Raw genomic sequence first — 26,085 nt, 5'->3', positions numbered from 1 at the left:
GACGTATCGATAATTGACCGATTCCTCAACAAATTCTGAGGCGGTTTTAGAGTTTTTTATTGATGTCGCCATATCTAAGACTCTTTTGTCAATTTTCCTACACATATCGGTTAAACTTTACACCTTTAGTTTCCGCCACTGTCTTTCGGCAACAAGCCACATGGCAATAAAAACAATCAGAAGTGGATTTCTCTGTCAGGTCATTTCCATAATGTTCTCAGACACTTATAATAACACTCTGAGCCTGTCAATGGCAAGAAAGCTCTTCGAGTGAACATACATTCACTTTGAGGAGTTGCCCAGAGCGATCGTATTGCAGCCCGTTTACTCCTACAATACAGGACCAATTTCAAAAATTGTCCCCATTTCTTATTTTGAAAGGAAAGCGTGGGCATACGGGTCCAGGTTGAAAAATACTGAAGATCACCTTCGAAGAACCTTCAATCATTGCTTCACATGTCCATCTTTAGTCATATCCCTCAGTTCACAGATCCGTCAGGAGTGAAAAAGTGATTTGGGAGAATCATCACAAACTTTCCTAAATAACACCAAAGTGAAGTTTACAAATAGTTGAAATTAGAATAACAGAACAGAAAGGTACATGGCTAAGAGTCCACGGCTGAGGATTTAAGTGGGTGTAGAGGAAGGTTATGCTCCACAACCCTTTTAACAGAGAGGAACTGATATATTCTCTTTTCATGAGCCAAACCTACCATCCATCCATCCCATTATCCCTCTGCTCAGGGCGAAGGGGTTAAGAAAGTGCGCCTGCAGGATGTTAAGGCATGAGGTGCTCCACACTCGGTTGAGTCGACATGTTTTAAACGTGTCATCTTTCATCTCCATTTCCTATCCATCTATCTCTCTTTCTGATAGGGTGGAATTCAAAGACTGTATGTTCAATAAAGGTAAAAACGGTTACCAGAGCAGAAGGGCATGGGGGCACTCCACATCCCGTTGAGCTGACACGTCCTGGATGATTCTCCTTTCAGCTGTCTTCCACCCAGACAGGAGTATCGAGCCGCTGAACCGAATGTAAACTTATCTCCACTCAGCACACCGTTAGGGGGAGAGCCGGGATGACCACAATCTACAACTAGAGACCAAAACAGAGAGAGAGAGAGAGAGAGAGAGAAAGAGAAAGAGAGAGAGAGAGAGAGAGAGAATGAATGAAGGGAGGATAGATAGCTCGTTTCAACTAAACACAGCTTTGTGAGAAGAGATGCAGTGACGTCTGTCAAGAACTGAGCGTTACTTTCAAGGCTAAGAAACACATGATTAACCGGAATGATGAGGCGTCTGCTGTCATCTTCCTCTGTCTGAAATCAAGGACCCATTCTTTAAAACATAACTGATAACGTTGTGTGGTTATCATTGGTATCGTCATAGGCTTAGCAACAGTTACTAAGGGGTGTGGGGTTTAGCAAACGTTCGACTGAACTATCTCCTGTCCAATTCACGTTGAGGTCAAAAAGAGAGAAAAAACAGGATTACCTATACATTCAGGCAGAGGTTTGTCCCACTGGCCAGTAGGTTGACAGGTCAGTACAGGTGATCCAAACAGGTAATACCCCGGGTTACAGTCGTAGAAAACCACAGTGCCAAAGGTAAAGTTCCCATGCTCTATTTTACTCTGGCGGATGGAGTTGGCTGGGATACCTGGATCAGAGCAATTGACCACTATACACAGAGACACAGAGACGGACACGCACAAATACACAAAAGGAGAGAAAAGCATGTGTTATTTGGCATGAACCAGTGAGGGTTATTTATTTTCCCCCTCTTGCTTTTTCCAGTACTCTGCACTGGGATTAGAGCTCTGTAAAACAATACGGGGCATAATAAGGAGGTTGTGGTGAAGACAGAACAACGTATTAGGGTTGGTGTTTAAAAGGATAAATATGGGACATGTTTTGTGATGTCATGTTAAAGGCAAGTCTGTGTGTCCTGGATCCAGCACCCATGAGGTGTAATGGGTTGCTAGCATTATGTTGCATTTTTAATTTTACACAATTCAATGGCACTTCAATCTGTGAACTTGGCAGACCGCCGATAGCTTGTGTACGGACTTGTAAGTGAAGCTACCCTTGTTGCTGAGATTGTTGGAGAACAATCAGAGCTTGAGATTTATGTTTCACTGAAAACACAAAGTTTCTCATGCAGGAAGGAGGCTGGAGCCAGGAGGGATGTAGAGTATTAAATCTACCTCAAATTTCATTAAGGGAAATAAAGGAAAGGAGTGAGTGGTCTGAAATGAAACGGGTAGGGGCAAAGAGGGATGGTTGTTACAGGAAAACGCATTCAGAGTAAATAAGGAAAAGAGTTGCGGTGAGGTGGTATTAAAGGTTAGGGATAAATAAGGTTAGGGGTGAATACACTTAACTTTTCTCCCCACCTTTACATGTTGGAGGCGGATGGCTCCACTGGCGGTTGGCCTGACACTGAGCACGTGCGGGCCCCTCCATTTCATAACCCCTATTACAAATGAAGCTGACCACATTGTTGAGGTTGAAGCCGTTTCCCACCGTGCGGCCATATATGGGACTTCCTGGATGGCCACAGCTGATTGCTAAAGGGAAGACAGAATGAATCATGGGTACATCAGCCTGAATGCACATTTCTCATGACATTTATGACAATATCTACTCATGACATATTGACACACGTCAAATGATTATGCTGGTGTCACGTTTATATATTATACATATTCCGGGCTTTTCATCACCCACTGCCTAATTTTCTCATTACGTTCAAAACATCCAATTTAGTCAATTTTCCTCTTGATATGAAAGCCACAGAAACATATGATTTTAAGGCAGACATGAAAATCAGCGGACATGTGATTCTTTGTCTTGAAAAAAAAACACAAGAAGCACAGATTTGGTCCACATAGCTATGTCTTTCATGGAGTAATTCAAACATATTTATGAGAATGTAAAATGACCTATAAGACATAGCTGGTATCAGGATTTAGGGCCATTATCTTGAAAATATTAGGTCTCCGATTCTTATGCATCAGCATTGAGTGTCCTCTGTTTGCCATTGTGCATCATAAGTATTCATCCTGGTAACTTCAGTCGATGGAGCTACTTAGAAGTTTGTGTGCGTGTCCCTTGTCCTCATTGCGCTGACGATAGCTTTTTGATGTTTGAGTGAACCGACAGTTCATAGTTACTACAAACCCCTCACTCAGTTTCACCAAATGGAAAGAAATTAGGAAAGACAGACTAGATGGATGGAAAGGTGAACGAAGAAGAGGAGAAAACAGAGTGTAGAGCAGAAGAGAGCGCTCGAGACAAGTTGATAATGACAAAAGAAGACAGGAGAGAAAGGGAAGAAGCCGATGCCTTTTGGACTTGATCAGAGGGAATCAGAAGTTTGTTTGCTTGCCTAACACATACACACACACACACACACACACACACACACACACACACACACACACACACACACACAGACACCCACCATCGGTCTGTGAGACTCATCACCATTCTGTGTTTGTGTCTCTAAACAAGAGCCTCTCATTTCCATAATTGCAGTATAATTTGGCTGTAAAATGATTTCCCTCAATAACATCTGCATGAATAACCTCAATAAAAACAGCATAGCACAGAAACACCAGATACACAGACGGATACACACACTATATCATAAACACATAGACACAGATGCATGCCATACACAAACATACACAATAACATATTGTCTGATATAAAGTCCTTATACTTAAAATTTCATTTTCTTAGGGGGTCGTAGTAAAAAAACTATTTCATAGTGAATTTCAACTCCCTATCACGCCCCTGCTACTCCAAAAATGCTGACGCCACGTCACCACCTCCGCCTTTTAAACATGGGTTTAATTTAGTGAACTGTCTCTTTTGGAAAAAGGCCCCTGTAATTGGCTCGAGATGGCAGTCTTCATCCCCATCTTAGCTGTGCCCAGTTGCTGCCTGAAAATGTTCAGGATGCTCACAGTAAGGGTCCAATTTTAGAAGATTTTCACTGTAGCCTGGAAATGTCAGAGCCTTCTGCTTTATCCTCCAGCCCAGCATTTATCTCATCCAGACCATACTGGCAGTTGGGTCCTCTGGTCCTTTATATAAGACTTTTGGTGGGAATCTGCAGAACCTCAGGACTATTGAGTGAATACATCCCTGGATGTATTTAAAAAATAAATAAAAAAAAAACCTTATGCTAGCTTTACTCAATATGTAATCACTCTTGAACAACAAGGTCCAAGGTTTAATTATGACTTTTCGACCCATGACTGAAATTTGACTGGGGTTTATCAGCTCTACCAGACAAACTCTGTTGGTGGAGACATTGGGGCTGTGTTCATAAACATTGTTAAAGGTAGCTAGACTTACATACTGCTGGACTGATCCGCTTAATATTTTTTGTGCTCTAGACTGTATGCTCAAGGACTTAGGGATGCCCAAATACTGAAACCGTATCGAACTCAGGACTCAGGCCAATCGTGACTCAGGACTGGGGTTTCTGTCGGGTTTGAAAGAAGCGCTCAGCATATGACAAACTGAACTGAGCTCGCATCGCACTACAACAGAGCGCAACCTCTTGGGTTGGCTAGTTGGCTGTTAGCAGCTGGTGGCAGTAGAGTCCTGCAGTGTGTGTTTGGGAACAGCGCTAACAGCTAACAGAACTACACACACAGCAGGACGGCCCTTCCTGTTAAGAGGAAGTTTAAAACAGTCAACATGAGGCGTTAAACAGTGAAGTGCTGACAGCTGCACTAATACAAATGAGAGTGGATCTACGAGCGAGTGACTTTCTGGTGACAGTTGTCTGATTATACCAATTTAACACACCTGAGACAATATCTCTGATTCTACTGCATTGATTACATTTTTTTTAAATGTTTATCGTGAGAGCTAGAACATTAATAACAATACTGAAGAGTTTTTATAAATATACATTTTATATGTACTCCGCTTCACAACGTCACATTCAGCGGGTGTGCAATGACAAGAAACCCTGCCTTCAAATGTAATTTGACGTTAATGTTTAAATTGTAAAGATATTTTGTCGATAATGCACATTCTTTAACGACAGAAATTTATTTTGATCATATTACAGTACTGGAGATTTTTTTATTTTTTCAATTTTTTAATTAAAAAAAATATCATATGAAATTGTAAATCTTTATTTGTCAAAATCAGGCCTTTTTTATTATTAGTATGCCTCCAAGCTGATTTGTAAGATGTATGATATTGATTTGGCAACTCCACAGGCAAAGGAAACATCTAAAATGAAAATACTGAGTACGTTATTAAAACCTCATACTCAAATTGCCTCTATTAGAAAATACACCACTTTCTCTATTTGGTATCTAGCAGCTAGGAAGATATACAAACACCCCATGCCATTCAAGCATCCTCAAGATACACTTTTTTCTCCACATTTGAGAGCCATTTCTTTTCATCCCTTGCATGCTAAAAGCCTAGACACCACTGACCATTTGATCATGTTTCAGCATTACAAACATGTAATTCATTATTTGTTTGTGTTTTGATGAAAAGACCGGCAGCTGTCTGGGCCACTAGTTGTCCATGACATACACGTGTAGTCGAGGGTTTGGGTTCATTTGTTATCGGAGGTGAATCTTTTGTGTTTTCCTTACATATGCAGACGGGAAGCTGTCCAGACCACTGGTTGTCTTGGAGACAGATGCGAACAGATGAGCCTATTAGTCGAAAGCCGGGCAGACACTGATACACAACCGTATCACGGTAACCGAAGTTCTCTCCGATCACCTGGCCGTTCACAATGCCTTCTGGGATTCCACAGTGACCAGCTGAAAGACACAGACAGATATTAGGAGGACTCAGACTACAGGTAACACAGTCTTGGTGGTTAAGACGAGGTATGAGGCTCATCTCCCTTTCAACACTGTTAGCTAGAAAGCTACTTCTGCAATCCTGGAAATCTAAAAAGGTTCCTAAATTACAAAGTTGGCTCAGGTTAGCTTGGGAACGTATTACAACTTTGAGAAAATTACCGAGGAAATCTTTTTGAAAAATTGACAACTGTTCCTTATTATTTCAGTTCTTGGCTTTCCTATATCGAGCTTAGGCTGTGGTTTTGATTTTTAAACTAATGTCTTGTTGTGTTGTTTTCGTAACTTGCTTTTATGTACTTTCTTTTGTGACTGAAAGCTACCTTTCAAGTATTTCAAAAATTATACTGAACCTTACAGTCTTGTTGTATCCATGAGATGCATTCTCTGGCTTATTTTCAAAGATATAAAGACCATATCAGCAAAACACTAACATTTAAAGTAGGCCTGGGAGTTTTAAACACAGCTTCAGGGTTGAACATCTCCTTGGAGACAATTTGCTTCCTCCATATGGGATATTTTATTTGGGCCAATCGTTAAACATCTGCTGAAACCTTTTGCAAGTCTGTAAAAGTAGGCAATGGCAGCTTGAAACTTGGTTTATCCTGTCTATGTGTGTCTCAAAGCAAACACACACCATGAAACATCAAAGTGGATACCCAACAAGCAGTCCCATCCTTACACAATATGAGGAGCTCTGTCTTAAATTGCATCACCTTTGGTCATTTTTGGTGAACGTTCAGATGGTCACTTGACCCCTACAACATGTTCACCGCTGTGTTACTGTTCTTTGCAATACCTCAGAAAGTATCTACTTTTAAAATTAAGATGTCCATGTGCATGAAAAGAATCAAACGATACCTGATAGTAGCGAACCAAACAGGATTTGTGAGTCTCTTTATTCCCTCATTAGATGAATTCCCAGAGGTCTGATTGCCCAGTGCTAATGCAAATTGTTTTTAAATGCTATGTAGCCTACATATTTTAATCATATTAATATTGTAATGTATAGGTCTACCTCAAAAACTGTTTTTTTTTTCTAGGTTAATTATGATTTGTGATGTAAGACATTTTAGTAGTATATTAGTATTGCGTAATTTTAAATAAGCAAAACACGTACAGTAAAGCCAGGGTTGTTTTGAAGAGTAATAAGAAAAGTTATTGAATGAAGATGCTGTTCGTACCACTTTTTTTTAGGGCTATCTATCTATTTATTTTTTGACAGAATCATGCCTCCTCATCAGTCTAGGTTAAGTTTCATTGAACTGTTTCGTTATAAATTGCTTCTCATATCCCCCTCAGCCTGTGAAGTATTCTGGGAAGCGCTGTTTCTACTGAGGCTTCATGGAGAAGTGACAGCACCGTGTCATAACATCTGTTACCTCTGGCTGGCACACTGACAGAAGAAAGTAGCTGTGTTATTTTTCTGGCTTATTTATATGAAAAAAGAACATAGAAACTGAATTTGGTTAGTGCACAGCAGAAGCTTGTGATAGTCCCTTTTGTGAGGTGGACGAGGCCAGAGGGGAGCAGCTGTGCAGCCAGACAAGAGGTGCAGGGCAGAGACACCACAGTGCCCACCTTTGAAACCTGTCCTCATTAGATTGACATGAAAATCACAGCTTTCAAACTCCATTTCTAATGGTCAACTTTTGTTGTGTTAACATCCCGAATATATCCTCTCAGCCTTAAAATGAAGTCAGAAAATGACAGCGTCTAGACATATTGCAATACACAGAATACATACATACAGAATACATTACTAGCTCTAGTAGTTATGTACCAAAACATCGTGTTTCCATTCCACTCCAAAGCCCAGATGACAGGCACTCTCTGACCGCTGACCCCACCAGCATGAAGCCAGCATCGCAGGTGAAGATGGCTGTAGCGCCAAATGTTGTTTGAGTACCAATCTTCTTTCCACTGGGTGGAGATGGCAGCTCACCGCAAGATATTACTGAAAAACACAAGCACACACAAGCAATTTAAAAACATTCGTGCATCAATTTAGTTATTTTTAGTTATTTGAGTAGTTCGTAGAGCTCTTTGGTTCCAGGGAGGAATGCTGCCGGCGGCGGCGAGCTGCACTTTTCTACACTGGAAATTGAAGAAAATAACGATAGTTTTCAAATGTCACCGTATTCTTTTAAGAATAATAACATTCATTCAAAATGTCAAGGAATCTCCAGATGTCAAAAATTAGATGACAAGAATGTCAAAGCGACACTTTCTGGTTTGAGCATGGTTATGTAGAATGGAATGATTGTGTACAGTGAATCATTTAAAAAAAATCTTGCAATCTTATAAAATGTATTCATGAAATAATCTGAAAATATGCTGAGAGCACTTGGTGTGCCTTTAAAAGGCATTCGCTAATTTGCTTTTTGGCGAAGAGTTTGATTTATATGAATTTCATATCCGTCAATCAAATATGAATAGCCATTGCTGAAATATTTTTTGAGTAGCCGTCGTCATGAAGCCCTCTATGTCTTTGCTACTCACCCTGGCAGTGCGGCCTCTCATTTCTCCAGCTCCACACGCCAGTTGGTAAACACTGGATGTGGGCGGGGCCCAATCTGTAGTATCCCGGGTCGCAGGTGAACACAATGCGAGTTCGGTATTCGTAATGTGAGCCGTTGACAATCCTCCAGCGGCCGTGCTCTAAAGAAAATGACCCGATGCTGGAACACACCACCACTACAGAGATAGACAGTGTGAGGAAAAAGTTAAAACACTTAAAAGTTATTTTTTATTTAAATAACACAATCACTATTTTAAAATAGTGTCAGATAGTATAAAGCGGGCTGAGAGTGGGGCCAAGCCACTGTAAGATATCACACAGATGCACAAAATTACTCAATTTAAATAACAATGTCCTGCCACGCATACCGGTAATTGTATTTTGTAGTATATCCATCTTACTCATCAGGAGATGATTATATTATTGTTGTTGATTTAACATGCCAGTATTTATATTAAAGCTGGAGAGCAAAACGTTTGTCTCCCCCTCTGGCAGTTAGAGTAATTGCCATTTGGGAGAGACCATAGCGAGGCAGCAGCAGCTCAATAGTTGTAAAGTAAGGTTGGAAGCTATATCGGAAAATCCTATGAAGAAGATAAGTTGCTAGAGTGCAGGTTCCAGATAAAAAAACAAACAGAGGAAGGAATAAAAACAGAAATATTGCAGGTGCGGCGAGGTCACCTGCAGGCATTCATGCGCCGTTGCGGAACATTGTCATAGACACCAGAAACCACAGTTGCAAAACACAGAGAGCTTTCCATGGCGGCGACAGGCCTAATTAGCATTGTGTGAACTAATTTGGCAAGGCCTTGAATGTGACAGATCTATACGTAAAAGTTCTGCACTCCAACTCCTACTACATATTTGTGTTTTTTGTTCCTGACACAATGAAAATCTCCCTGTAGTCTGGTTTATATGTTCATACAGTGCTATCAAAATGTCCACATTTGTACTACTATCGGTTTTGGTATATTATAATATATAATATTGTTGATATTCTACTGACATGTATGCGTTACTAACCAGAACATCGCGGGATCTTATTGTGGTTGCTCCACGTGCCGTCAGGCTGACAGATGGCTGACGTCAGTTCTTTGCTGGAGAGTCTGAACCCGTCGTTACAAAAATAGGAAACTCTCGTTCCGACGGAGTAGTCGGCTGTTAAAACGCCGCCATTTATCGGAGCCTTGGGTATCCCGCATGAGACAGCTATGGGAGGACAGATACACAGTGTTTATGAAGACAACATGCGAACAGACACACACAGAAAACCCTAATGCACACTTATGTCTGTCAGGCAGGTTAGATGTGTACTTTGTTTGAAATGCTGTCTGTCATTTGGAAACAAGCTCACATAGTTTCTTCAATTAAGCCATCAAACTAAAAATATAGTCAACAGACGCTTGATGTTCAGTTCCAACCAGTTCCAACAAAATACATCCATCTTTCTGAAATTGCTGCTTTACAGTCCATACTGGTTTAAAATAGACTGGTTTGTAGAGCACTGCACCGTGTAATTACACAGTGTCAACAATCTGCTATACATCCTTCATTTGACTTTCTATCAATACCAGCTACGGACTGGGACTTTCTACAGTCATTTGATGTGTGAGGAAGTGCAACATGAAATAGCCATCTAGCCTTTGTAGAACAGATTGCAGTATGATCTGAAAATGCACTTTTAAAAGAGAAAAAAAAAAAAAAACTCATATAAAGGGGCTCGTGTGGCATTCACGAGCCCCTTTATATGAACATTGCATCTGGCATTCTTCTCACTTGAATATGCAATATGTTTACTCTGGAGCATAACAATACACTTTGCTACAGCTATACCATACCCTATATTTATTCAGACAATCAGTGTTCGCTACATTCAATTTGTGTCGTGGCCTCAAAATAATTGTATTAGCATTTCACATGAATGGCCTGCAATATTATAGCATTTAATCTGTCACTTTTCACTTTGTAACTAGTAAAACTTCCCAATGATTCCTTTGCAAACTACAATTTGCGGATTCTTTTCTCAAGTCTATACCTGTAAACTCACATTGCATTGCATGCCTGCCAATGACTGTTTTTTAATACCAATCAACAATACACACAAAATACTTCAGTTCAGCTTCGCTTCGAGTATACACACATTCCACGCACGCACGGACAAACAAACACACCTTGACACGCAGGTACAGGAGAGTCCCATGCGTGGTAGCCGAGTGACGTGCGGCGGCAGGTTGCTGTGGCGTTGCCTATGAGTCGGTAACCACGGTCGCAAGCCCAGCGCACCACGCTGTTAACATGGCCGCCGCTCTGAGAGGAGATGGAGCCATGGAGTGGAGAGTCTGGAGTCGAGCAGTACAGAGCTGGAGTGGAGGACACACAATTAAAGACACACATTTTTTTAAATGACTTCACATGAGGTGCTTCACTGCCACTAAAACAGGAAGTAGAAAGTTAACAAGGCAAAAATGTACTTTGGTAACTTTCTATGACGCCCACGACTATAATGTATCATAGACATACTAAAAATATATGATCTCTAAAAGAACTGTATAATTATAGTTATAAGCACTCCTACATATTCATAAGGCTTCATAACAATAATCCTAACAGACTATTGCTTAATACTTATAATGCAGGACAGTCACTGACATTTTTATGTAAGGATCATCGTGTATTTAAACTCCCATAGTTGACCAGTTAATGACCACTTAGAGTAACCCATAATAATAGTTTAATTAATACATGGGCAGAAAGTGTGACTGCTACTTTTAAATACTGCTACCCAGTTATATTCTAAAACCATGCCAAAGCTAACAGTACTATGTTGTCACCGTATTATTGTATAATTGTGTCGTTACTTAATCTAGAAGACCAAATGTTCAGATCAATGCAGTGATAAACATAGAATGTATGCGTGCAGTTGGTGTACAATATCATAAATGTTACCAGTCCTGTAATCAAGTCTTACTTGCCAGGTTTATGTGCTACTGACATGTCATCTTGTGATCATTTCCTAAAACTCTCAATACTCTGCTGTATTTATGACACAATAGGAGGCACCGCCAAAATGAACAAATGGCAAATGCATCTCGTTTGTGAGTGATTTACAATTTCTGCTGATCATAATTATGGCTTTGATTATGCATTTTAAACAGGGCTATTAGAGGCATGAGAGGGAGTAGTATGTCATCAATTCCAGTACAATATTTCAAAACACTTGTGAAAACAAACTAAACAAAAAGTTATTATTAATTACCTTGATTAACAGAAATTAAACCTTCCCAGAACGTGTTAAAAAACAAGAGTAAATTAGATATACTCAATATGCTGTTTAAACGCTGAATAAAACAAATAATAACGACGTCCCGCCAGAGCATTTTAATCAAACAATCAATGAGTAGAGTTACAGTAGATGTCAGACATACCAGAACACACGGCCTACAAGTCAATGGCATAATGCAATTTAATGAAATATTTCCACACCAAGAAACATTAAAGCTTCACTTCAGACCATATTGGCAGCTGTGGGCAAAACCAGAGGGAATCCTGTTACAACCACAAACACCCCATGTCAACAAGTTAAGCAAAGTCTATTTGTTATAGATTTATCTCCCTCTGTCCGTCTCTGTGTTTATATCAGTAGATAAAAGTCGTTCTACAATGATGTCAGTATTCCATATGATACGTTACCAGGAGCAGTTTCATTATGTTCCTCAGTCATAGCATATAAAGATAACTCAGGCCAGGGACCAGTTAGATGTTGACTTGGACAAGTTGCCTGGTCTGTATCTCTCCAAATTGGACAAGGGTCCAAATACAAGTTATTAACTGGCCTAATGTAATAGTGATAAGCCTTTTAAATGTCCCTCTGGACTGTCACTGGACCAGTAGCTTCCGTGTGGTGGTTTATTAATCAAAATGAACAGTTGAAGGTGCAGTAAGCGATTCTAATCCAATACACTTTTTTTTTCAAATTCAGCAAATACCTCCTCACGGTCCGCTAGCTGTTCATTCTGTGTGCGCAATAAAAAAAAAAAAATCCAGTACTCATACACAGCCCTGGCTCTGGAAATGGGAAACAAACAGTGTGTCCCTGACCGAGCCACGCACTATTCCAGCCAATCAGCAACCGGCGGCTCTTTCACAGGACAGGGGCGAGGCCATGGATGTAAACAGAAAGACAGTTGAAGAGGAATGGCTAATCTGGAGGGGGTATTTTTTGGGGGTGTTGAGTTCATCTACTCGGTTTTACTTTCGTCAGAAACACAGAATCAGTAGCGGCAATGGTTTGTCAGTGATTTCTAATTAAAGCTCTCAGCTGATATCATTGAACCGGTATGTACTGTCGGCAAAGTAGCCATCTGACAATATCTCATTAGATCCAGTTCAGGCTCTTTCCTTTTCTAGTAGTTTTATGATTGATGGCATTAAACTGTTGCTTCAATCACACAGGGGTTTTATATCATGAAATACCTGTGTATCTAGTAAGAATGTTTCTTCTTAAAACAAAGGAGGATGTTGTGACGTAATAATGAGAAAACATTTATTATAACGTGAGAACTACATGTTTTACTTTGTGATTACAAACTGAGTATGTTTTGTGTTCTCACAGCAGGTAGACGTTGTCACAAACTAGCCTGATTGTCCAAGTGAAACAAAAAACAACAGTGAAGTTGAAACATGGTATTAGTAGGCTTCCAACATATGGTTAATACTCCTTGCAGATGCTCACATTAATCACAGCGAGCAAAGAAGGTTACTGAGTGCGAGAGTCCTGGGAGGCTTTTCTGTTATTATTCAGCACATAATTCATCATCCAGACCATTGGTGGTTTAAAGGTTAAAGAAGCAGCCTTCTGACTACACGGTATGAAGTGAAAAAGCAAACCGAACAGGTAATACAGCATCCACCCCTTAAATGTCAAAAAATGCCCTTGAATAAAGCACTCAAGCCTCATTACCCAAGTGAAGGTGCTTAATGCCCAACAGTCTGAAGTTATACTTAGCAGGCGCAGGTGAAAGACTAAATACAGATTGCTTTGAAACAGCATCTGCGCTCATGAAGCTTTCCTTGAACGAACAACAGTTAACCATAATGCACTTTAGTAAACTGCTTTAGGAGACAGACAGAAGTGAGGTAGAAAAGAATGCTGATGGTGGAGAAACAAATTGAATGTGAATGCCACAATACATATTTGATTTACATTCTTTTCATCAACTTTCTCGTATTTTCCCTGTTCTTGATAACCACTCTTTTCTCTTCAATAAAATTCCGAATGGAGAAACTTTCTCAATCGACACAACTTTCTCCATAGGTTGAACAACTCCTTCATGTGCTCTTTCACTCAGTGTCTCTCTGTCTTTCTGTCTGTCTCTTATATCCATGCGTTATGATGATATAGAGTAGTAGTAAAATAAAGTTGGGATACATACTTTGGTACTCACCAACATAGCGAAGTTTGAAGCCTTTCTTGTTTGTGCCATGGTCCGAAGACCAGCGGACCAGGAACTGGTGACCAGAGGTCGTGAGGTTAAAGGGTGCTGGCAGGTCTCCGCTCAGAGTTGCCAGAGTGGGACTGTTGGGTGATGGACCTGAGAGAGATCGAGACAAAGTGAGAGGAAAAAAAGGAGGGAGAAAGAACGAGACAGTTCAAATAAACTGTGATTTGTTCTATTTTGGTACTTTGTGTATTTGTGGCTATAACTGTTTGTCCAGTTTCCCATAAAACCTTAATACCTTTGAGAAAAAAGTGTCTACGTGTGTGTGTGTGTGCTCACATGAGGTTCTAAGAAATAATTCACTTCTTATCGGAATTCTAACGATACTGTCAGTGTGTGTGCTTTCGAGAGCTTATGTAAATTTTTTACCATCAAAAATCTCCAACACGTCAAACTCTCTCTCCGTGTGGAAACTTTCAAAGGTTATGGTGACATTGTATCCCTTTTCTACGGTGATGCTCCATGAACACATTTGGAGGTTGGGGTAGCTTTCCGGCCAACCGGGACTCAGGATGACACCTGACGAGTCATATCGCACATCATGCGCAGGGCATTGGACTATAGACAGAAAAAGAGGTTAATGTTAAATGAGTCTGCACCATTGTTTTTCTCAATGTTTTGGACATAAACTATTTAAAAAATGAATCAAAAAGACGTCCGGTGCTGCTGTGTTTACACACCTTGGCATGTTGGAGGTGCTGCATCCATCTGCAGTCTTTCTCCGAGGCGACATGTTAGAATCTCACTGCCAACCAATGAGAAACCAGGTTGGCATCTGTACCTGATGACGTCACCTGTACGCACAAAAAGATTATGAATTGTGATCATGTCTAAAAAGCAAAATTGAAGCAGTGAGAAGAAAACATCGTTGTTGACTCAAGATAATCCAGAGACCTTGTTGTGAGCAGTATCATGTTGGAACTATTGAGTTTATTAAGCAATATAGTCCCATTATAGAAGACAGACATCTCTATAGCCCATTTCTCTAAAACTAGGCAACTCATGCCAAAACAGTCTAGATTAATAAACAACAATACAGGTAAGAGGAGAAATATGTATTTTTGATTTTGGCGTGAACTCTCTCTTTAAATGAGTATCAGATGTTTACAAAACGTATGATATCCATTATGGACAAGGTGATATTAGTTCTCAAGCCTGGCTTCCTCCATCAAATTGGCATGTCTGGAGGCAGACAGACAACTCACCGATCTCCAATTCGCCATCCTCCATCAGCATGTCAGCGTTGGTCACTTCTGGAGGAGGCTGGCATACCCTTAATTGGTAGGCTAGGAGAACAGACACACAGCAGAGGAGGGGAGAGAAGACACAGAGAGGGACAACATATAAGGATGTGTGAGAGGAAATGTGGTCTGTAAACCAAAGCTCAAGAAAGGGGGAGGGGGTCTTTCTACTGTTCAGAAACTGGCAAGAAGTCACATTTTTACTGTGGATTTCACCTGCAATAATGCGTAAGCTTCCAGTTGTCTGAGCGTGTAACGACTGGCCCCGTGAATGAGACATCTAAGAAAACCAACCTGTCGTCTGTCTGTTTTATTTCATCTTGCTTGTCTCAGTTTAACTTCACTTTCAAAGTACAGGCAGTCAGGCCAGCAAAGCACAGAATCAAAAACAGACCGGCTACGTAGATACAGCACTGCCTTGAATCATGACAAAAAGGAACTGCCTTCACACTGCTGAGCTGAGGGCTGTAATCAATATTACTGCATGACCATAGATCACTCACTAACAGAGAGGGGGAGAGAGAGAGAGAGAGAGAGAGAGGGGGGAGGATACAGACAGACAGAGAGAGACAGAGGGGAGGACTAAAGAGAGAGAGGGAGAAAGGGCTGAGGGCTATAAGGATGAAATTGGCTATGAAAATGAGACCTGCCAATAGTATCTGCTGCTCTCATGCATATCAAAGCCTTGTGGCCTTGTGTGCATGTCTGAGCGTGTGCATGTTTCTGTGTGTGTGCGAGCGCAGCAACTCCGTGCTGCTGTGCGTAAGAGGAGAGGATCACTGTGAGCAGTCATTGATCTCACTAAGCTCCAAGACCATTTTTTTATAGCCACTTCCACATTCATGTCACATTGACTTTCTCAGTCTCCTGTCCATGACAACATTATCCACCACTGCATGGTCCCCTTCTATGCGTGGAGGCACTGGCATTCAGAACTTCGGCCCAGAGATAGATAAATAGACGACAACGACCTGGATAAACATCTTCAGACAGTGGATTGAAGCTTGCTTTGGCATTTCAAACCAGAACTGCACTTCAGCAGCTGTCTCAGATGCAAACTGTGACATTCGGTTGCGTTGCGTCATTGAAGGATGTTGAAGAAGACATGTCAAAACTGTGTCCCTTACTTTGACAACTTCTCGCTGAAGAAACTCTGCCAGCATTGGTGCTTATTCTTACTGTATTTCTCAACACTCAAATCATCTCGATACTATCATTTAGGGAGTCGCCTTGTGGTTACCTATTGCACCTCTCACTCTCGCCTGTCTTTCTCGTTCTCTTGTTGTGTTGTCGAATAAAACAGAAGTGGCAAAACAATGCTCACAACCACTGCCATACATGTCATCCCCTCTCCCTCTGAACCATCCTCCCCTGTCACTCTCTGCCGTGCATCCTTCATTATAGCAGAAATGGAAAATAAACTTTATGGTACTGTTCCTGTGTGAGTATGACAGCTGACAGTTAAAACCTGCCAACCCAAATTCATTAACAACGTGATATCGGCCTGAAAAAGGAAAGCCTGCTCCAAAAAAATAAATACAAAAAATTGACATGTTCTCACTAAAGAGCACTGAGCAGAAACTTTTGAGAAGAAGCGAATAGAAGCTTCATGGGGGAGAGGGCGGGAGATCTGCACACATATGACTGAATGTGTTGTGAAGGGTAAAAAGCGTGAGACTCATTAGAAGCCATTCTGTCAAATCAAGCCTTTATCCCAAAAATGCTAATTTTCAAAAACTTCCTGACGACGATGAGGAATAAAAGCAGCATTTCTTGGATGAGTGGTGGGAACCATGCATGGCCGAAATAAAACGTTTTGTTCATTCTTTTTTAGTTTGATGATGATGCATTGTGATGGCTTTTAAGACATGAGGTTCATCTGCAACTATTCTTCCCCGCTATCTTTTAGTTTATCACATCATCGGATTAAATTAATGAGATTTTCACATTTCTACAAACACTAGACAGTACACATATTGTAATCAAGGGATAATACATCTAAATCTAAGACAAACTCATAATTAGAAAAGGCAGAGATAACAAACAACCATGCTCCTAACTATGATACGTTTCTTACAAGTATGCAAGTTACTGTACCTCAACAAAAAATGTATTAAAGGAAAATAAAAGTAAGGCATACAGTTTCAAGCTTTTTCCAATAAAATACATTATCAGTTGGAGAGTGTGCACATTTTAGCCATTATTTGAAATAATTGAGTTTATGTGTTCAGCAAAAAAAGGATAATAAGTCATAGAAAGAGGTAAAATCATGGAGTTAAGTGTTTCCACCTGACAGTGGGATGGATACAGACCGAAAGGCCAAAGATTGATGTTTGCAGGCAGACAGGCGGAACAAGAAAAGAGACAATTGGGATTGGGGGGTTGAGGGTTTTCATCTTAAACTGCAGTTTAGAAACAAAGGGAAATCAAAGTGCACCAAAGGACCACAGCGAAAAGATTGAAATGAAATGAAAAGCTGAATGGCATAGACAGTTTTGACATGGAGAAAGAGCAGCTCAGGAAAGGCAAAAATACAATCTCCACAACGCTGTGGAGGGAAGACTGTGTGTGAACGTGTGTACGGCGGCCACATGATCTTCTGATTTTCGTATCCTTTTATTTTTGTCGTAAAATAATGACTTTTAAATGATGACTTTTTGCATAATAATATCATAATATTAGTTTATTTTTCTGCAGATTGTGTCAGGTTTTTCACTTGTGGTTAAAATTAATTTGAGTATTTATTTTAACACAATTCTCTTGAACAAGAATAACTGGAAATGGACAAACAATGGTGACAATAAAAGGTTCATGTTTACTCACAGGTTAAATTGAAAGATGTACCAACTTTTTCTTTCTTTCTTTGTTACAAACCAACTTTGGACTACTTTCTTTCTGACAAAAGAAAAGCTATTGCATAATACCCCCCCCAAAAAGAAAAGTAAAAAAAGAAAGATTGAACCCTCCGCTCACCAACAGTATGGTGCGTCTCCTGTTTCACATTCAGCTGTTCATTGTCTAAACTTTTGGTCACTCAGACTTTTGCAACTGTTGTTTTCTTTGTGCAAAGCTACTTTCCCTTATAACAACATAAACATGTATATATTGCATATAGAAATGGCTAATAGTTTATAGTTAATAGTTGTGGTCAATGTGACCAAGATGGCCGCAGTCAGAGTGAAAGCTTCCAGTGAAAGACCAAACTTCGTGAGTCAGAATGAGTCAAAGGAAGCAGGTCTGAGTGGAACATAATGATGATGAAGTTGAAGAGAGTCGAACACAACAACAAACAGATCAATGCCATCACTGCAGCTGCAACTAATGATAGCATTATAGGTTTCCTGCTACTTTGGGACAACAAAACCACCTACAGAGGAAGTTAATGAAAATATAGTATTCTAACTGAACAAACTCAATTAAATGTTTCTATCACTACCTCTGTGACAAAATGAATTACGTCGCTTGTGTCTCACCGTGGTAGCTTAAGACAAAGAAGCCGGCTCCAGAGAAGTCAGAGTGGAATTTGATGAGGATGATGTTGGAAGTCGAGTAGACAGACTCCAAAGCTGTGTTCCCACTAAACTGACCAATCTGAGGAGATGATTGGTCTGGACCATCCCTACAAAGAAGCAAAGAGACACACACACACACACACACACACACACACACACACACACACACACACACACACACACACACACAAATATTGTGTTACACAAGCGGTGCTCAGAGACTAAAGACCCATAAGCGAGTGGACGTGGTCTTTCTTTGTAGAACAATGGGATAGAAAAGTCAACCTAAAACACAATTCGAGTAAGTTATTGGCGTCATCTCTGACAGTTAAATAGCTACTTGTGACCAAGAAATGATTTCTCCGAGGCTACAAACAAAGATAGAGGAGCCTTCTCGACATTGATGAGGCAAAACCTGGAGCTGCTCCATTGACTGCGAATGGAGTCGGACATTGTGTGACAAAGTGCCGCCGCCCAGAGTGATCGTGCATGGCTGTGGGCTCATCTTCCCTCTCAAACCATCCAAACAACAATGTCACAAAGATCATTTAGACATAAAACCTGCACAAACTCAGATTCCACTGCACTTACAGAAGAGCAGCTCCTTTTTCTCTCTTGATGACAATACATTTCAAAGCCCTGGCTCCCCTATTCTTGCATTGGGACGCTCAAGTTCATAAATATTGATTGAAATGTCGTCAGTTCATAAGAATAACAAATGGGAGTCCTGTTGTTGGCTTGGCTTTAGTTTACCCACTAATATCGGCCTGGCATTTGTGAAAAGTTACACAATTACCCCAGAAGGCAGACAGGAAGATATCTGTCAACTGGCAGGTCAGGCTCTCTGTGCAACATTGTGAGCATATTTCACCTTTAATGGCTGACCCACCAGCTGTCAGACTGGAACTAACCAATAGCCGGCTCATTATCAGTGATTACAAAGTATCATCATGAAGTTGAATGGACTGATTATTTCCTGGTGTTAAGTGTTTTTGGATGAGGCCAATTATACCTGTCAGGTTACGTAAGGAATCATCCCCCGCGCTGATTCGCACTGAGTGGTTCAGAGAGCTTTCATTCACTGCTTTCCACTAATGATTACTGCTGACGCTAACGCACACTAACACTTATGAGCACATCGTGGCGACGTATAGAGCACAGAGAAGGCTTCGGTGTGGGAGGTAGCACAAGGTAACATCTGTGACATGTATTATAATGCTGACAAAGGAATCCTGCTGTAAGCCTCCCAGTATGAGACCAATTAGCAGACTAACTGACTGTCAGGTCGGCCGGCTCTGGACTAAGAAGACCGCTGTGAAAATCACACCTTTACCACGGACACTGTGCTCTCTACAGGGAGCCAACTTTGTGGCTGTGTGACTGAGATTGTGAGTTTTTCTCTGTGTGTGTTTGCGTGTGATTGCTGTCTTTTCTTTGTCCACCATTTCCAACTGACACCAGGGTCAGGAACACGCTATGCGACCAATTCATGGAATTCACAGGGTCGTCCGTGGGTGGACAGCACCTGGCTCAGCAGTGTGGTGGTGCGGCAGAGGCAGGCTGCATATTGCAGTTATGAGCTACATCCACACAGCAAAGGGATTTGAACAAGCCTCAGTACTTTGTTGTGGAAAACACGCTGTTGGACTTCAGTGTATTTGAAGCGACTAAAACGCTGTGCAGATAAAAAGAAGCAGTTATCCAATGTCAAGTGTATTTAGAGACAATATGATGGTTGATATGATTGTGTTTTTTACAATCTAGTAGCAGATAACTGATTAATTGTTGAAATTAAGCAAAAATGTCAAACATTCTCTGGGTTGAGGAGGATTCTTTTATTTCTTCATTATATGGTAAATGGTAAATGGACTAGTAAAGCGCTTTTCTAGTCTCATGACCACTCAAAACGCTTTTGCACCCACATTCCTACACTAGTGACAGGGGCTACCATGCAAAGGGCCACCTGCCCGTCAGGACTATCATAAGCCTACAGGTGCCAAGCCCAAGGATACATCATCTGGGACTAGCGGAGCCAGGGATCGAACCACCGGTCCTCTGTTTGAAGGACGACTACCACTGAGAAACTTTACAACTGAGCCAAAGTCGCCCCCTCAATATAGTGCATCAGTGTTCTTTGGCTCTTGGATCAATGGTCGGACAATACAAGTAATCTGAGGACGGCTTTTAGGGTTTATGGAGATTTTTTTAACAGCTTTTGGAATTGAAAAAAGACAGATAGACAATTAATCAAATGTCAAAGGCTTGAGTTAGCTAGTAATTTGTAGAGGTGGGTCCAGATATATATAGATTATTAAAAAAATGAAGTGATAGCTGGAATTATATTTAGTTGGATCTGTTGTTAACTGTTGATTGGGACTGAGATTGTTTCAATTTAGTGATGAAAAAATTACATAATAATGTGTCTGCAGCATGTTAACTTGACAGAGGTTGGGGCCAGACATTACCTTTGGTTTTATTTGCATCTAAATTAAAACCTCCTGAAGTAAAGTTTTTCCAAAGGGAAGCTAAACTTAACTGAAGACATTTGAAGTGACCTCAGGTCCTCTGGTGAGATAATATATCCAGGTAGAGAATAAGGGCTGTTTGTAGCTTCCAGTGTTACATTTATTGGTGTATAAGACTATTAAAGTAATTCTTTGATATAGTCGGTGTTGGACACTTGTGGGTCATCCAGGTACGTGTCAGGAATAGGTGCATTGTGCTGTACTTTCTAAATAGATAACAGAGTTGTATTGTTATAATAAGTTTAAAGAGCTTCCTGAAAGCTGTAGAAACAGCCAAACCTGAAAATCTGGAAGGTTGACAGAGCTTACATCATGACAGACTAACAAAAGTACAAGACAGACATTTGGTCTTTCTGTGTCGGTCTAAAAATACATGGAAATGTATCAGCAGCAAACCACGTCTCACACTGCGGTTGTTGTGTTTTTTACTGCCGGCCTGCCTCTCCATGTCTGTATGCCAGGTGACGTTCCTAAACTGTTGATGCTGCACCCTGCTGTCTATTTATAGGAAACAAGCTGTAGCTATAGAGGAGGGCAGCAACATGGCATCATTGATAGAAATAGATTGTACAGCCTAATTATGGTTCTGCTTCCACCGCGCACCTGCAGATAACGATGTAACAGGGTATCTAAGCACTGTTTAAACATGGTGCATTGATAAAATGTCTGCTGTGGCCAATGGCTGCTCTCCCTCAGAAGAATAATGGAGAGAAGTCAAGGCTGTGCAGGTGGGGAGAGAAAGATGTGTTGTATATTACATATAGGGCTGAGACTTGGTGATATCGTGAGGCGCTGAGGGAAAGGGAGAGAGACGTATGGGTAAAGAGAGATGGATAAAACAGGACGAGAAGGAAATTATGTCAGAGGAGCTTTATATTCAAGGAGAGAAGTCTGTAGTCATAGTAACCCTTGCAAGAATTTAGCCAATTAGAGGCCAGCTCTGAAGAGATGTTAAAGAGCATGGCATCCTGTGTGAGAGAGATGGTGCGTAGCAGAAGTTCTCCACATATGTGGTACAAATTAGAGCCAACTCAAGTAAAATACAGTTTGATGAGGCAGGAGCAGGTGGACACATGGATAATCAATAGCTCATACTGAGAATGAACATTTGCAGTTAAGATGTGCAGTAAAGATGTGGAAAAACAAAGTAAATTAAATAAACACTTACCAGACAGTAATGTAGTCATATATGGGCTCAGTGCTCAGAACAGTAAAATTGATGTAAATGCCGTGTCCAGGAGGAACTCTAACACTCCACACACAGTCCTGGAAGTTGGGATATTCCTCAGGGTGACCAGGAGAGTAAATGGTTCCGTTTAATGATGTTATGTTGCCACCACAGAGAGCTATGAGACAGAATATTAACAACATTACACTTAATAAATTACCAGCAAATTAGTATTACCATTGTGAAGCTTTAGTAATTATCTGGATGACTGAGAGAGGACACGTCTCTATCAGTCACGTAATGACCACAGGATAACATCTTAATACCTTTAATAAATTGTCATTACAGTTTTATTTCAGTTCTGCAATGCAGGTATTCCTCGGGAGTGTAGATGTTGCTCATCAGGGGTTAGAACGGATGAGAGCAATGAGACGGAATATTTACAGTTTTCTAAATTAAGGGTCCTTGAATGAGAGTTAGTGCTCTGAAGTCTAGCCGTAAAATAAAGAATAAAGAATAAAAATTGGATCATTGTGCAGTTACTTGTCATAAAGTTAGAATAATATCGTTTAATGATATGATTTTCATGGCTGGAAATGTATAAAAACAATATGCCAGAAACCTCTCTGATGTCCTTCTGATTTATTCTATAATCCCTTGTAATTAAGGTTCTCTCATTCATTCAATTTACAAAGGAAGATATTTATTTTTTGTGCTGACTTTCAAGTTGTATCGGCTTGTAATTGCTTTATATGTTGTTGTTTTTTCCATTTTGCTGTCAGCATGAAACGTAATATCAACTGGTTATACTGTAGAAATATCAAGGGAAATAATGTGCTTACTTTTCAATTTTTTTCAGAACAGTTTTGGCAGGTATCAATAAAAACACTGTAGGTTAAATTGTCAGCTTGGAGTACGATAAGTCTGCTTTAAATGGAATAATGCGTCAGGAAAGCAAAAATGCATCCATCAGTATTCACAACAGATGTGACATCTGGATTGAAAGAACTGTTTACCAGCATACGTATATATTTAACTATTGCTTTGCATCTGTGTACATGATGGTACCATGTTGCATACCTTGGACCAACACAGTCTGAATTGACCCTTCCCAATACAGGAAGGGGAATTTCCCATCTAGCTGTAAACATATGGAACGCAGGCCTTCTGACATCAAAACAGGTGCCTTCTGTACCGACAGTATTACCTTCACATCGCGGCAGTGGGTGATTCCAGTTCCTGCTGATTCCATGTAAACATGTGAGTGAAGCCTCTCCAATCAGAGAATATCCAGGCAGACATTCAAACGACACCGTCATCCCGACACTGAAATCTGTGCCGATCACAATGCCGTTTCGAAAAGGCCGAGGGTCTGGGCAACTCTGGAGCTGGTAGGCTTGAGAGACAAAAACACAAGTTAGTCAAGACAAATAGTCAAATTTAGAAAAACTAAAATCTACTTATTCATATAGAGAGACATACTTCCATTTTACCACTGAATATACAAAAGTCAGTCTGTACTTTAGAAGACTAATTCATAATTCCTCTGGTTTAAGATGACCTACTGCAATCTGCAGCCAAAACCACAAAGAACACTGACAAGATATCAGCTGTCGGCTTCGAGGTAGAAACTAACAATGCAAACTTTTTTAAAAGGGTACCATGCACCAAAGAAGCTCTTACTTGTTCTTTTGAGGTCACCAAATACTCTCAAATTTAAATATGATAGTTTTAGTCACGGTGACTTTTCACAGACAAAGTAACAAGAGTGACTGAAGACAGACAAGTGACTGAGAAAGACTAACATTGGAAGAAATAATAGCTGTGGAAATAATATAACTGCTTGTGTTCACATTCCTTTTCCTGTTTCTAAAACACTTTAGCAGAGTCCCTGCCATAAAATAAGAGGTATTATTTATCAGCCACTATAATTTGCACATTAATGAAATCAACCGTAACACGTTTCGTTTTCCTACAATATTTGTCATGATAAATACATGACTGCTCAAAACCCTTTTAATGTCAGATAGACCGCTCATGAGAAATAAAGCAAGAGAAGTAATGAAGTTTAAACCGGGTTTCCATGCTTCGTCGCTGTGTTCAGCAAAGAAAAAGTAGAGTGAGACGTCTGCTTTTGTTTTCTTTACATAGCAAATGATCAGTGTACACAAGATGTTGGAGAGTAGCTTATAAAGACACATGAAACATGTACCTTGATATGTGGAGTGGAACCCGGGCTTGTTTTGTGAATAGTCACTGTGGAAGAAGAAGCTGGTCTGGTGGGTGGTGCTGAACAGAGGCTTGGGGAGGACCGGACCACTGAACCGGTCAATGACCGTGCCCGTCTCCAGCGTTCCACTGCGGATCTCTAAGTAATCGTGGATTGCTTCAGTGGAGAAGTTCAGAAACTGGAGATGGATACCTGAGAAAGGTTTTGACATTTAAAGCGATTAGCAAAACTTGACTGACAGAGAGGCCGGCAATAAAAGCATTTGTAGATGCTTCACCTGCAGACACTCATCAGAGATGTGGATAAAGGTCACCAACTCTGATGGAGTGCATGAGTGAGTGAGTAATTGAATAAATCAATCAATAAAAACATAGCTGACAACAAGCTGTGTGAAGAGGGGGACATAAAACAGATACACAGTAAAGCGGAGAGAAGAACACGCACGCACACACACACACACACACACACACACACACACACACACACACACACACACACACACACACACACACACACACACACACACACACCGTTTCTTACTCAAGTTCAAAGTTGACAGTGCATCTTACCGAAGCCGACAGGTAAATTGACTGTCCATGTGCAGTCTAATCCACTAGGGTAGTTGCCGGGGAAACCTGGACTTAGAATCACTCCACTTACATCTGTCATAGACCCCCCACACTGGGCTGGAGACACACACACACACGTAATGCAGAAAGGGAGGGAAAAAAGGCAACAGTGGTTCATTGTTGAAAGCAACACATCACTGAGTACAGCAGACACAGAATACTTCTCCTTTTTTTAAGATGCTGCTATAGACTGAACAACGTCAGTATCTTCAACCTGACAGTTTGCATTATTTTGAATAACACATTCATATTCTGAGTCGTTAATGAATACCCTTCTTGACTAAATTACCATTGTGCAAATAGATGTGTGTCCGGGGCTTGTTTCCTCCAGTTTGCCTCAGTGCATGCTGATGCTTTGGCACACACTAGGCATGCTTATGACAGACTCTGACTTAGCTTTGCATCAGTTTAAAAGCTTAATCATATTCTGCACAGAATACTAAATAATCAGCTCATCACGGAAAGCAAATTGATCAAACGGCTTATTTTCCAGTCAGGGTAGGAAATGGAGACTCATTGCATCATTTCTGCAGCACTGAACTTTTGCACATATCTCAGTACATCCAGGCTGCCATGTGTGTATATGTGTGAGCATCTATGTTTTGTAGGAGGACACCTACCAAGACACAGTGGCACAGGGTAGTTCCATCTTCTGACAGGTCCAGGCATGCAGGTGATATGGGCATTACCCTAGAAATATAAAAGCAACCACAATATATTATTGTATCATTGAACAGTTGGGACATTTCCACAGATAATAAAAAATAGGTTCAGAAGTGTTTTTGTATCTACTCTCCAGTGATCTGTATTAATACTGCAGAGCTGTAGTAATGCAGAGCATTATATTAAGCGGCAGGAAGGCAAACCTCCATTTGAGCCGTATACAGTAAATTGGGCAGACCACACC

The 26,085-nt window shown here is 40.6% G+C and overlaps 1 protein-coding gene across 1 annotated transcript in view; it reads right to left on the bottom strand.

Annotated features, from left to right (window-relative positions):
- The window catches only part of csmd3b (CUB and Sushi multiple domains 3b), a gene marked incomplete at both ends in the record, with an annotated part of 320,436 nt that overhangs the window by 17,447 nt on the left and 276,904 nt on the right, over positions 1–26,085 (bottom strand). Inside the window, 18 exons of the mRNA XM_079231867.1 lie at positions 923–1,096; positions 1,495–1,680; positions 2,384–2,569; positions 5,639–5,812; positions 7,638–7,811; positions 8,357–8,551; positions 9,399–9,584; positions 10,547–10,735; positions 13,808–13,966; positions 14,243–14,431; positions 14,554–14,667; positions 15,079–15,159; positions 18,588–18,733; positions 22,320–22,497; positions 23,527–23,715; positions 24,532–24,741; positions 25,119–25,235; positions 25,799–25,868. Of these exons, the coding sequence (XP_079087993.1) occupies positions 923–1,096; positions 1,495–1,680; positions 2,384–2,569; positions 5,639–5,812; positions 7,638–7,811; positions 8,357–8,551; positions 9,399–9,584; positions 10,547–10,735; positions 13,808–13,966; positions 14,243–14,431; positions 14,554–14,667; positions 15,079–15,159; positions 18,588–18,733; positions 22,320–22,497; positions 23,527–23,715; positions 24,532–24,741; positions 25,119–25,235; positions 25,799–25,868 (2,917 nt within the window). The remainder of the gene's footprint in view (positions 1–922; positions 1,097–1,494; positions 1,681–2,383; positions 2,570–5,638; positions 5,813–7,637; positions 7,812–8,356; positions 8,552–9,398; positions 9,585–10,546; positions 10,736–13,807; positions 13,967–14,242; positions 14,432–14,553; positions 14,668–15,078; positions 15,160–18,587; positions 18,734–22,319; positions 22,498–23,526; positions 23,716–24,531; positions 24,742–25,118; positions 25,236–25,798; positions 25,869–26,085) is intronic.

Source organism: Taurulus bubalis (genome assembly GCF_910589615.1).
Source record: "Taurulus bubalis genome assembly, chromosome: 16".
NCBI classification, from domain to species: domain Eukaryota; kingdom Metazoa; phylum Chordata; class Actinopteri; order Perciformes; family Cottidae; genus Taurulus; species Taurulus bubalis.
This window is presented reverse-complemented; position numbering and strand designations above follow the sequence as displayed.